At 33.6% G+C, this 13,552-nt stretch overlaps 1 protein-coding gene across 1 annotated transcript; it reads right to left on the bottom strand.

The window, feature by feature from the left end:
• Positions 1–2,156: 2,156 nt before the first annotated feature.
• On the bottom strand, positions 2,157–3,389 carry LOC115876172 (craniofacial development protein 2-like). The gene has a single exon (XM_030891861.1). The coding sequence runs from the start codon at positions 3,387–3,389 to the stop codon at positions 2,157–2,159; it is 1,233 nt and encodes a 410-aa protein (XP_030747721.1).
• Positions 3,390–13,552: the final 10,163 nt, after the last annotated feature.

The following is a 13,552-nucleotide window of genomic DNA, read 5'->3' as shown; positions in this document are numbered from 1 at the left end:
CTTGTAATTTTCCAGAATGGCCATTAGGTGAAAATGCGGAAAAGGAAATAAGACTGTAACTAACTTTTATTTTGTCGAGTAAAAAATATGTTTTAGAGTATCAATAATAAATCTATAAATGTTGGCGATTTTCTACTTCAACTTGCGGCGTACCGAAAGTTGAAAACTTATTACAGAATTCTCCAGAGTATTGAAAAACACGACATTTTGATGGTTATACGTATTTATGTTGGATTCTAAATGGAAAAAACGAGTCAACTGAAGAAATTTAATTTTAATTATTAATTTTCATAGCTCCAGTACGATAAGTTATAAATAAAATATCAAAATACCAAACAGCATAAAAAAAAAAGAAAACAAGTATATGGATATATAAAACTATTACTATAACCTAAAATTGTTTCAAATAAGTACTCATTGAATTCCCATCAAAAAAATGTAAAAAAAGTTCCTATTAACATGGGTATGGAAATTCATAGTTTTAGAGTTTCAGGATGTTAAAACTTTTTAAAATTAGTTTTATTTTGTAATTATCTTAAATTGTTGTTCGGGTTTGAACAGAAACTGAACAGGTCTGTTGTTTTACGCTAAAAAGCCGTTCAAAGCTGTTCAAAAGCGGTTCAAAGCGGTTCAAACCCGTTTATTCTTGTTTATTAGCCTATTTTACATGTTCCTAGCTGATTTACGCGCATGCGCTGTGCGCTCCCACCGCCTTCTCCTCCGGTGGCGGATGCAGAATCGGCCTTCTACCTCTACTCGCTCAGAATTTAAACTACGGGGATGTTCGAAATAATAAATTCCGCGTGCGTCTGGTAGGAAGGCCGAACGATTGACTAGTTCCGATTTAAAGCTTGACCGAAATAGTGGAAGCAAGAGGCCGAGCGAGATTTCGCTTTTCCTTCTTTTGTAATCCCGTTAGCACGTTCGATGTGAAAAAGCTCTGGGTAGTTGTCTGGGTGCAGCGCTCGCTGGAGAGAAAATTGCAGAGATTTTAGCAGTTTAGACAAGAGATTAAGCCTATTTTAAAATTAAACTGTGGCGAAAATGGCTTTAAGTTTTATCAAAACCTTTATCTTATTTAGTTTTTGTCTACTAACTAATTAAATAAAAATAAGCATAAAAATACTAAAACTGTGGATTTAAATCTTATTAAAATATGTATTTTCTGAGATTTGTGAAATATACGTGGTGGTCCGAATTGTATTCGGGAAACTTCGGCAGCATTACGTAGAATATAGTGGCGTAATCTATTTTTCTACGAAAAAAATATTTTTGAAAATATGAACTAAAGTAATGATTTTTCAAATGAAACACCCTGTATATTTATAAATCATATGATCCGTCCTGCTCTGAGCTTTTCAAAAATATATATCACTCAATATTTATATTCATATTTAAAAGAGATAATTTTCTTATTACTATTAGATACTGATAGATTACTTCTTCTTCTTTCTCTGCTTATCCCATTAATGGATGTTTGCGACCACACTTTCCATGGCTTCCCTATCTCTGGCTGTGTGGATCAACGTCTGTATGTTACTAATGCCTGTCCACTGTCTTATATTCCGCAGCCACGACATTACCTCTTCTGCCCTCGATCTTGCCCTCGATAATCAACTGGAGAAATGTGTATTTATGGTTACGCATGACGTGACCCAGGTATGCGGTCTTTCTTTTTTTTATAGTGTTGAAGAGTCCACGTTCTCTATTAATACGTCTTAGTACATCCTCATTTCTTATCTTGGCCGTCCATGGTATCTTGAGGATTCTGCGGTATATCCACATTTCGAAAGCTTCCAGTCTGTTTATGGCACTTGCTTTTAGTGTCCAACTCTCTACGCCGTAGAGAAGTACCCACCAGAAGTAGCATTCCACAAATCTCAACCGAAGCTCAAGGTCGAAATCGCTACAGGTGAAGACTTTTTTAAATTTCAGGAATGCGTCCCGGGCTTGCTCGATTCTGCACTTAATGTCCCTGTCAGATGACCAGTCCTCGTGAAGCCAAGCTCCCAGGTACTTGAATTTTTCGACTCGTTCTAAGAATTTTCCTTCGTATGTTAAGCTGGCGTCTCTAAACTCATCCACTTCTCTCGTAACAACCATGAATTTTGTTTTCTTTGTGTTAATGGCAAGTCCCATTCTTTGACTACATTCTCCTACCATACTAACCAACTGTTGAGTATTTCTGATGGGATCTCATCCGGCCCAGCTGCTTTATTAGTCTTCGCAAGTTGTATAGCCTTTTCAATCTCTTCTTTCGTAATAGAAGGTCCAGTTAGATTATTTTCGACCGTGAGTTCATTGTCCGGTCTATTATCACTAAAGAGTTTTTCTACATACTCCTCCCATATTTGGCGTTTTTCGTTATCATTTAGAACTATCTGATTATTCTCGTTGAATACCCCAGCGGTTTCTTTAAGTTTTTTATGGAGATTAAAATCATCATGTTTGTGTTGTAGTTGTTCTATTTCCCTGCACTCTTTTTTGAGCCATTCGTTTTTCGCAATCCTGATTTTCGACCTTATCTGTCTCTGTAGATCTCTGTACTTGTCCTTGTTATTTTTGGCTTTTCTACGTTCATCCATGAGAAGCAAAATTTCATTGGTGATCCACTTTTGCTTTTTATTGTTAGATCTATATCCTAGAACAGTCTGTGAGGTGGTTTTTAGGACATTTGCTATTTCTTTCGATGATTGTGTCACGTCATCTCCTTCGATTTTGTGAGACAGTCTCTGTATCTGCGAATTTAACTGGTTAGTTAGATTGTTTTTGACGGTTGGATCATGTAGTTTATCCAGTGCCATTAGACGTCTTGATGTTTCTTTCTTAGGTTTCGAAAGCGATATTCTCAGTACGTCCATCAGTAGTATATGATCGCTATATATATCAGCGCCAGGATATGTGCACGCCGCTTTTATAGAAGACATAAATCTTGAGTTTATGAGGATGTAGTCTATCTGGTTACGGACTACGCTTTCCGTCTGGTCTCTCGGTGATTTCCAGGTATACAGGCGGCGAGGGTGATGCTGGAACCAGGTATTAGCGACTGCCATGCTTTTTTCCTGACAGAATTGCAGCAAACGGTCGCCCCTTTCATTTCTTGTACCCAGACCAAATGGACCAATGATGTTTTCGTATCTACCTTTTCCAAGTTTAGCATTTAGGTCACGCATAATTATATTTACTTCGTGTTTCTTGGTTAATTTTAGAAGATCCTTTACATCACTGTAAAACTGTTCTAAATCTTGGTCTGCTGCGTCCGTTGTTGGTGCATATACCTGGATTATATTTAAGTTAACCGGTCTAGCTTTAATTCGTATCATGGCGGTGCGATCGGTGTGGGGGACGAAGTCCACAACTGATTTCGTCAAGCTCTTCGAGACTATCATTCCTACACCATTGCTGTGGTTTTCGGTCCGACTCCGGGCCATCTGGTTTCTGCGACTCCCAAAATGTCCAGTTTAAGATCGATAGATTTGATAGATAAAACCTCAAATTATTGGTATTTACTAAAATAGTGATACACACATTATTATTGAAGTATTGGAGCCATGGTTACAAAATCCCGCTTAATATGGGCTGGTCACGTATGCAGAATGCAAGATGCATACAAAAATCTCTGCTTTACGGTGAGCTTGTAGATGGTAAGATGAGGCCGGGTGGACAACTGAAAAGGTACAAGGACATTTTCCACGAAAACTTAAACGGATTAGCATGCAGAATGAGTAGGAAGAAGCAGCTCACAATAGAACTCAATGGAGAAGAATTGTAAACTCAGTTAACAGCGACAACCAAAAAGTAAAGAGGCAACAAAGCAATGAGATTTTTGAATGTCCAGAGTGCGGTAGGTAGATAACATCACGTATCGGGCTTTTCAGTCACAGAATAGCTCATGAAAGAAATCGCGTTGCATCTTCTGATGTGTGTCGAATACTCGTCAGCGAGTAATGGCCGTATGATACACACATATTAAAATTTTATTTAGGAATAAAATATTTTACTTTTGAAGTGTTACCACTGAATAGGTTTTTCTTTTTATTAGAACGGGTTATATTATAACGGGATGGGTTTGCAAATATCTACAAACTTGCCTGATAGCATTTTCCAGGTGTTCGACATTGTTGTAGTTGCCACGGTATAGTTCAGAAATCCCCAAATAGAGAAATCGAGAACGGACAAATCCGGGAATAAGGGTGCCATCGTATGGGTGCATTGGTTTCAATTCATTGATTTGGGAAATAGATATTTAGCAAAATTCTAATATTTTCAAACTGGTGTGTGGGAGCCCCATCTTGCTGAAAGTATATTTTTCACGTAAATTATCTAAAGGAATATCTAAGAGTTCCGATAAGATAGCTTCCAAGATTTGCAAATAGCGGTAGAGAGTTAAGCTTCCCTGATATACAGGGTGGGCCAATGGAAACTTTCCATCCCAATTTTTCTCGTTTAAAATTAAAATTTCGAAAAACGCTCGGATACGTTGATTTAGTTTTCGAGGGGGACAATAAAATATCATAAAATCACTTTCACACCTATAACCCCCAAGGCGGGGGCGGCGCCACCCCTAAATTCTTAAATGGAAAGGGGGGCCGAGTGATACCTCATGTGAAAGATCTTTCAATTCCCTTTTTAATGATATAGATATCATGTACTTTCGTTCAGTAGTTTTAGAGATTTATTGATTTAAAGTAGATTTTAATTTATCAGCTAAGTGGTGAAAAAATCGGTTTTTATTTTTTCTCTCCCTCTGTATGTATTTTTTTGGCAAACTATGTATACTAAAAATAAAGCTTTTAAATAAAAAATCTTATTTTTTTTTTTGTTTTTTAAAATTTCTAAAAATTTTCCCGGCCAAAATTGAGCATTTTTCACTTATTCCGAATTGAAATATTTTTGGGCGTGGATCGATGCAGATTGATTAGTTAAAATTTTTAGTATACTAAGTGTGCCAAAAAAATACATACAGAGAGAGAAAAAAAAATAAAAACCGATTTTTCACCACTTTGCTAATAAATTAAAAAATCTACTTTAAATCAATAAATCTCTAAAACTACTGAACGAAAGTACATGAGATCTATATCATTAAAAAGGGAATTGAAAGACCTTTCACATGAGGTATCACTCGGCCCCCCTTACCATTTAAAAATTTAAAGGTGGCGCCCCCGCCTAGGGGGTTATAGGTGTGAAAGTGATTTTATGATATTTTCTTTTCCCCCTCAAAAACTAAATCGACGTGTCCGAGCGTTTTTCCAAATTTTAATTTTAAACGAGAAAAATTGGGGTGGAAAGTTTCCATTGACCCACCCTGTATAACAAATTTATTAATGACTCCCAAAATTAAACAAAAGACAGATAGCAGTATACTTTTAATAAGTCTTTAGTTTTTTTTATTATCAATCATGGCCTACTAATAAATATGATCTTTTAAAAAAAACTTTTAAATATTGCACAAAATAGTAAAAATAAATATAGAGTCATATATATTCTCGAGAAGCTTGTGGCAAGCCAGATCATATAATTTAAAATATACAGGGTGTTCCATTTAAGAAAACATAACTTTAGTTCGTATCTTTAAAATGTTCTTTTCATAGGGATAACCGACTACGCCACTGTATTCTACGTAAAAAGTTCTACAATAAACAGTTTTCCCCATAGAGTTGTTTCCCCCTTCTCGATATCTTTAACAAATTATATTTAACAAAATTTTCAAAAAGACGCTGTAGCTCAAAAACAAAGAGGACTATGAAAATTTTGTTTAGGGCATCTTCCGTTTGACAAAGAAGTTGGATGGTTTGTGCAAACCGCACTCTTCTGTCTTCACTAATAACGGAGATACCGTATGATTTCAACCAAAATGGGACAGTGGGCCAAATTGTACAGCTTTAGATGAAAACTCCCAATTCTTAAACTAGTTTGTCATGCATTTTAAACTCTTCGGCATTAAAAGTATTAAAAATATGTTAATTTTAATGTGTTAGTGGTCAGATACTTGGCTGTTTTCAGTATTAAAGCAGGGGTAAACATACAGACATTCCATGTGGGTTTGTTGTTTATGTATTTTATACGTTTTAACAAAAAAAATCTTCAAAGAATAAGAAATTGTCAGTCGTTCGGCTTAGAGGTCAGACGCACGCCGAATTTGTTATTTAGCATATCCCCGTATTTTAAATTCTGAATGAACGGATACGAAGCCTTAGGGCAGAAAGGTAACGCAAAGGTCGCCATGTTGGGGAGGCACGTCGTCCCATATTTAAAGCACGGCCGGCGAATTACGTTGACAGGTCCTTTTTCAAATATTAATCCCAAGTTTACGGGATACTCTAATTCTGACTAAATAGAGGGTAATTTATCATCGAACCTGTAATTCCCGCTTATAAAAACATTTTGCTAGGGTCAATCTACATTACTATTCGGGCAACTGACCAGGTTATTTCTGTTGTCTATTAGATTTATTAAATTTTCCTATGAAAATTAATAAGGTTAAAAAAAATATAAATTTGATATGAAAAAACAATGATATAACGGAAGTGACAGGAAGTGACCAAAAACAATTGAATACGTCAATCAATCCTAATTTATGTGTTATACTAACATACCAAATCTCATTTTTTTATCTGAAAAATAAAAAAGTTATTGGGGTGAGTCACTTGTTTGATGCACCCGGTATACAGTGTACCATTTAAAAAAGTACAATTTTAATGTAAAAATATCAAATATGACATTTGATGAGGAGCTACTTCTACTACTACTACCACTGCCATTACTCGCTGACGAGTATTTGACACGCATCAAAAGATGGTTACGCAAGGCGTTTCCTGTCATGAGCTTTTCTGTGACTGACGAGCCCAATACGTGATGTTATCTCTCTTCCGCACTCCATGAGCTATTCCGCACTCCACGAGCTACTTCGGATGATTGAGTCGCCTTTATATTTTGTAATGAAAATTTATTTTCGTTGTGCTTGCCTTCGGATTATTTTATTTTTAAACAAGGTTTTTACAGTTTGCAATTTTACTCGCATTGACACCCGCCTTCCCGTACCGTACTTTTCCCCCGGTTCAATGTTGTGCCGTCGGGATACTAGAATTAGATAAACGTTCAATTCATTAATCAATTATTTATAATAATTATCGTATATATATATCGTTAATCAAGTATTATAATCAATTAATATAATTAATTGATTTAAAATATATTTTTTATCGTTCTTTAATAATTCTCTATAGTACTTAGCAAAGTTGAACTTATTATTTGGATTTTAATATGTTTTTGTTCAACGATTATAAATTAATTTGCTCTTTTCATGGATCGTGCCATCCATCACGAGAATCCATGGAGTACCATTTTACTCCAAATGGTACGCTCTACAAAATATTGCAGACTGTAAAACACCGTATATTGTTTTAGGCAATTCATAATACAATAGTTGCAATTTTTGGTTGCCTACCTACTGTTTGAGATTCATTTGTTTATTTTTAACGGAGGTTAAGTGAATTTTCCTTGTTATCAGTGCTAATTGATTAAAATGCAATTGTTTCCTTGATTTTTAAGGTATGTAAGGAGTCGTTAAGTATTATTTTTATTAGTAGTTGAAATTCTATCGAGAATTAGTTTAACAACGCATGACTATTTTCAATTTGATTTTAATGTCAAAATTTTCGGGAGAAGGGGTATTGTTAATATAAAACTAAAAATTTTAAAATTTTGCCTTCTTCTCTTCTCATCTCTGCTCTGGTCATTTGGTCATTATTCCAATCTGTTTGAGATTTTTTTTTCTTCAAGACTGCACACAGAAGGTACTATTTTATTTAATTTTACTATCTGGTTCTATTTAACAATTTATTTCAGCAATTATTTCATTACTTAATATATTTTCTAAACGTAGGTAACTACCTATTGTTTTTTTATTTTGTTTTTTACATAGCTACAGTTTTTTTTCTCATAAGAGCATGTGATTAGGTGCTTAGACGTATCGTAAGATAGTTTTCTTCTCTACTAATTTTCGAGTTATAAATAACTAATTATTTTTTTATTTTTTCTATCTCTATATATATATATACGGAGACGCCACAACATGGAACCGGAACACAGGCAGGTGTTCGATAGAGAGTCAGGCTGTCCGAGACAACCAACTGCTGCAGGAGTACGATCAGGAATATCTCAGGAAAAGCAGGCCTTTGGTAAGTAAAGCTTTTATAACTTCATTATTAACGACTATTGTCATCTTTTAAAAAACTTTACTTGCCAGAGGGTGGCTTCTCCATACCTGGACCCTGTGGTGGTTGTTTTTCTCATTTGACTCCTCGACAGATAAGATTTTCTAATTTTTTTCTCGCCTTATCTGTCGATTAATTTACTATTAATAATATTTTTTTTTATAATTTAAATCATCGTCTCTTTGTATTGCATTTTTTTTTGGATTTTGTTTTTTTATCACGTGCAAAGTAATAAATAATTGGCTGATAGAACCACGTTTTTTAATTTATCTTATAAAGTCGTACCTATAGTGTGGTACTTAGTGGTCTTGATATTTTTTTATTAAATTGATTTTTTACATTTTTTTGAGAGAGAGACAGAGAGAGATATACATTTTATCTTTGCCTATTTTTTTAAAATAATTTGGACAATACTCAATTCTAATTTCATTTAAGCTGTTATAGCCAGATTTCATAATGTATTCAATTAAATTAAATTTTCAAGTTTGATAGTAGAATTTTGTCAATTACTTACTTATTCATTTTTTTATTGCTTGTTTTTTGAGAAGACTAACAACTTATTGGTTAAATACCAATTTGTTTTTGTATTAAAGTTGATCAATTTTAATTTTAATTTTAAAGCTAGCTTTAATTTTAATTCTTATTAGTAGTAATTAGATTTAATTAATATTATTTAATATATTGTTAAGCTAAATAACTATACCTTTGATTTAAATTTTGATTTCGTCATTGTACATTTTATTGGCCACAGACAGTCGACTGGGTACTGTTGAACACTACCACATAACTGGGTACTTAACCATTGTTTCGAATAGCATACTGCTGTTTGTTATCTTCTAGGAAGATACGAGAATTGATCCTCCCCATAAGTAGCTCACGCACTGAGACTGGTGGAGCCTCACAAGCTCTCCAACGTTAGCCGAACAGTTACGCTACCCACCAGCGGACGAGTGCAGCGAAGAGGGTGAGGCCTTTCTCCCAATCAACGAACCAACCGAAGCAGATGAAAATTTAAGTATCCCAGTTACATTGTATCTAACCTTATATAGTCGAGACTGTCACAGCCAGCCAATTGTATTAGTATCTTTAAGTTAGAATATAAGTAGTATTTTGCAAAAAGATCTTGTTTTATTTAATTCCAAAGCATACTTCTAAATTCATCAACATTTAGAATTTTGTGGGTTATAATTTAAAGAAAAATACATATTATAATATATCAGTATACACCAGACTTAAGTTTAATTTATGATTAAATATCCTTTTAAAATTTAACAAAATCACAGAACAAATAAAAGCTACCCCAGGAAAGTAACAAATTTAAACGAAGGGATTTCAAATAAATTATTACAGGTTCAGAAATTCATTACCATATTGAAATATTATGCACCCTTCCTTATTTAAGGAAACAATGCTTTATTTAAAAGAGGGTCTGCTATCCAAATTATCTCTAATATTTATTTCTCTCTTTTGCCTTTTTCTGTTATATTATTAATCAAGTGTACATCTTTGTTATGTGCGCACAATTAAAACTGAATTAATAATGAACCGTTTTTTTCTTTTTTAAAGAGTTTTATATTAGTTTTATCTGTATGTAAGTAATATATTATTAATGTAGCGGATTATTTTAAAGTTATTTTTATTTCGTCGTTTAAATTGAAATTTTATACATTAATCAAATTTAGTTTTTTCATTATTTTTTTAGGATATTTTCATATATATTTAGGTACTCGTACAAAGTATATATATATATATATATATATATATATATATATATATATATATATATATATATATATATATATATATATATATATATATATATATATATATAAATCAGAATTTTGAATTGGGGTAACGGCCTAGTCGTAAGGGCAAAATTAACATTCCATGCAGGTTGGATCGACACTTTTAAAATCGTATTTCAGAATATATAGAACTGTTGAACTTATTCAATTACATCTAGAAGAAATACGGATGGCCGTACTGAACCACCATTTTGCAGTGACTGTCTTTAATTAACCACGTGAGAAACGTCAGCTGTCGTTAAAAGCAACATACGAAATTCTGCTATTGTAAAAAGCAATATTTCAATATCGTTGCCTACTAGGTGGCACTTTTGTTTCTGGCTCGAGAATTCAATTTACTTTAAATTTATTTCAAATTTGTCAATCACACTAAAAACGCAAAAACGACTCCAATCAGCAGATAAACAGTTTTCCATGAAAGCAACATTACTATAAAGTTAAGAATGACATTGGCAAAATGCCATCTACTTGCCACTGTCACCCTCATTGTTAAATAACTTAGTTATTTTTCGTGTCCCCATCAAGCTGTCACCTTACATAGGGCCACATCTACAACCAAATCTCAATTTATGTAAACCGTAGTGAATGACACTTACGTCAACCCGCCAATGAGCATCGTCCGCATTAAGATTCAATGTAAAAACCAAGAAAAAATTAACAAATTGCGAGAAAACATTGTTGAATTACTAAAAATGAAAGAGCAGCTACTAGACAATCCTGAAAAACCGATAACTTTTATTCTGTGAATTTCTTCCATTGTTAAGAATGACATTGACAAATTGTCACACATTTGTCACTGTCAGTCTCAAGTTGTTATGTAACTTGGTTGTATCTGCGTCCCAGTCAAGCTGTCACCTTGGAATGAGTCACTTCTACCCCAAAAATTTTTTTGGTTTTTGATACTTATGAACCCGAGCTTACACAGTAATTCATTAGTTCGTGCCTGCTAATCAACATCGTCTGTGTTACAATTGAAGTTTAAGAATCAGTTAAATTACAATCTAAATGAGCAAATATATAGATACCAGAAGAAAAGAGAAGATTATTTCGTGTCGATGTTTGTCACCGTCAAAAAGGTATTCAAGAGAAAATCACCACTGCACTTTATTAAGAGGATGTACGTATTATATAATTTTCTTGAGATATTTAACTGTTTTAATCTGAATTTTCGCTATCATTAGTTTCGCTTTTGTTATCTAGCGAAAGTAAATGCGAGTAAATGGTAATGATTTCATTGATATTTGTTTTTTTGTTTAAAGTGTGCGTATTATTATGGGTTTCCACCATTTCCATGAATAACCTTTTGGATAGTGTTTATTCTGTACATACCACGCTGACATCTGAAAATTCTGGAAAATGACCTGTATCCACAAAATGCTCCGATAAAGCACAAGAACGTTTAGACAATCTACAGTCACTTTTGTGAGACGTTATTCTGTCTTTTAGGACTCTTGAAGTTTGACCGATATAGATTTGCTCACACGAGGAACAAGGGATACTATAAACTACCCCTGATTTTTTTAAAATAGGATCCTTGTCTTTAATACTACTGAATAAATTTCCTACTTTTTTTGAGAATTTATTTACTATTTTTTATGTTTGGTTCATCCTTCAATACTTTTAAGCTTAAGTGAAACAGTCTTTTATTAGGGGAAGTGAGAATCTGTAAATGTTTATGTTTTCTATATGTTTGAGAGTTCACTTGTTCTGGATTACATTTCTGTCCGTTACAAGACGTATTTGTCTTGTATTATAAATAAGTTTTTTTAAAAATGATATTCATTCTTACAAAGGAAGAAGCATACGTAGAGAAATGTTCAGGTTTTTCCCTTAAAGATGGGTGACATATTTTTTCGATTCTGGTTTTTCAGATCCAACTTCTTGATTTTCATTTTTCCGCAAATGAAACTAGTGGTAATTCATATAAAATGGTGGTTCCGAAGACGTTGGTTTAACCTAAACTTTCTAACGAGATATATAATCAAACATTTCCTAAATTCTTCGTATTCTAGGATAGGGACAAACCTATTTTCCTTTTCCATGTTTCATCCATAATGTGTGTACAGTAAATATCTAGTTTCATAACGATATCTCGTCATTACCATTATGTGGTATAGATAAAATTCGATCATCGACATATTTCTTGACAAAAGGTAACCCGAAAGATAGTTTTGGAATGACTTCATTTAGTAAGTCATCCATTACGTATTGTGCAGCTCCCATCGGAGTACGTCAAAATTTGTTTATAAAATAGATCATTAAACTTGCATTAAAGAATCAAAGACAAAACTCACAATTTCCAGGAATAACCTACCTGGGGTATGTTAGTTGCTTGAGATGTCTAGACATCTGTGCTTGATAGTAACATACAATGACAACCTTCCTTGGTATGCATTACTAGCATAGATGGCCTACTGGCGTCTCAAGACTGACTACCCCACATAATTCCTGGAGGTAGTTGGTAATTGTTAATGAATTCCACTGAAAATTGAAAAGAGTCTTTCTAATGTATAAATGATTATCTTCGTCATATGATTTTGTGACAATGTCCGTTATGAAACTAGATAATTTAATGTTAGACTTACTATGGATGAAGTATCGGTCTGAAGGACAATCTGTTTAGGTTTGTGTTTTGTCAAGAAATATGTAGGTGATCTAATTTTATCTATAACATCGTTAATGTTTTGGTTTTAGAGTTCCTCTTCTACATAACCACAATTTTAAGCCTTGTAAAAAGTTTATTTGCTGTAGTGAAGGCTTGAAAACCAGAATCGAAAAAATATGTCACCCATCTTTAAGGGAAAACCTCAAACGACTTCTCTATGACATGCTTCTTTGACAACTCGTTCAGTTAATATCTTTTATCCGCCCTTATTTATATTACAAGACTTGACGATCTTTCATGACGGACAGAAATGTAAATCCAGAACAAGTGATTCTCAAATAGAGAAAACATAAACATTTACAGATTCTCACTTCCCCTAATAAAGACTGTTTCACTTAAGCTTGCATAAAGTATTTAAGGATGAACCAAACATAAGGAAGTAAATAAATTTTAAAAAAGTATAATCAAACATTCACGTAAATTTAAAGACAAGGATCCTATTTTACCTTGTCCAGGGTAGTTTATAGTATCCCTTGTAAATGTCGTGTGAGCAAGTAAATTATCTAGTCAAACGGACATTCTCACAAAAGCAAAGACGAAGATAATCATCTCACATTAAAGACTCTTTTCAATTTTCTTTAGGCCAAGTGTGCTTTTATATCGGAGTTCCAAGAGTCCTAAAATACACAATTCAGTTCACCATGGAAAAGGAAAAATAGATAGCTGGGGCCCTTCTAGATACGAAAGTAATAAGAAATGAAGAAATACTAATTCAAGACTGGTTTTCCAAATTTTTAGATCAGCGGTATGTACAGATATCTAATTTCCACCAAAGGTTACTAATGGAAATGGTGAAACCCATAAGGGTCTGCTACGCACATTCGAAAACCAGGAAAAAAGAATATGTCACCCAATACGAAATCACC

Source organism: Sitophilus oryzae, unplaced genomic scaffold (genome assembly GCF_002938485.1).
Source record: "Sitophilus oryzae breed Bouriz unplaced genomic scaffold, Soryzae_2.0 scaffold_1059_pilon_pilon, whole genome shotgun sequence".
NCBI lineage: Eukaryota > Metazoa > Arthropoda > Insecta > Coleoptera > Curculionidae > Sitophilus > Sitophilus oryzae.
The sequence above is the reverse complement of the archived record's forward strand: the minus strand, read 5'-3'. Positions and strand labels throughout refer to the sequence as shown.

Bases quoted from the DNA above. Each gene is read 5' to 3' on its own strand.
- LOC115876172 (XM_030891861.1), bottom strand. From the start codon at position 3,389: ATGATAGTCTCGAAGAGCTTGACGAAATCAGTTGTGGACTTCGTCCCC.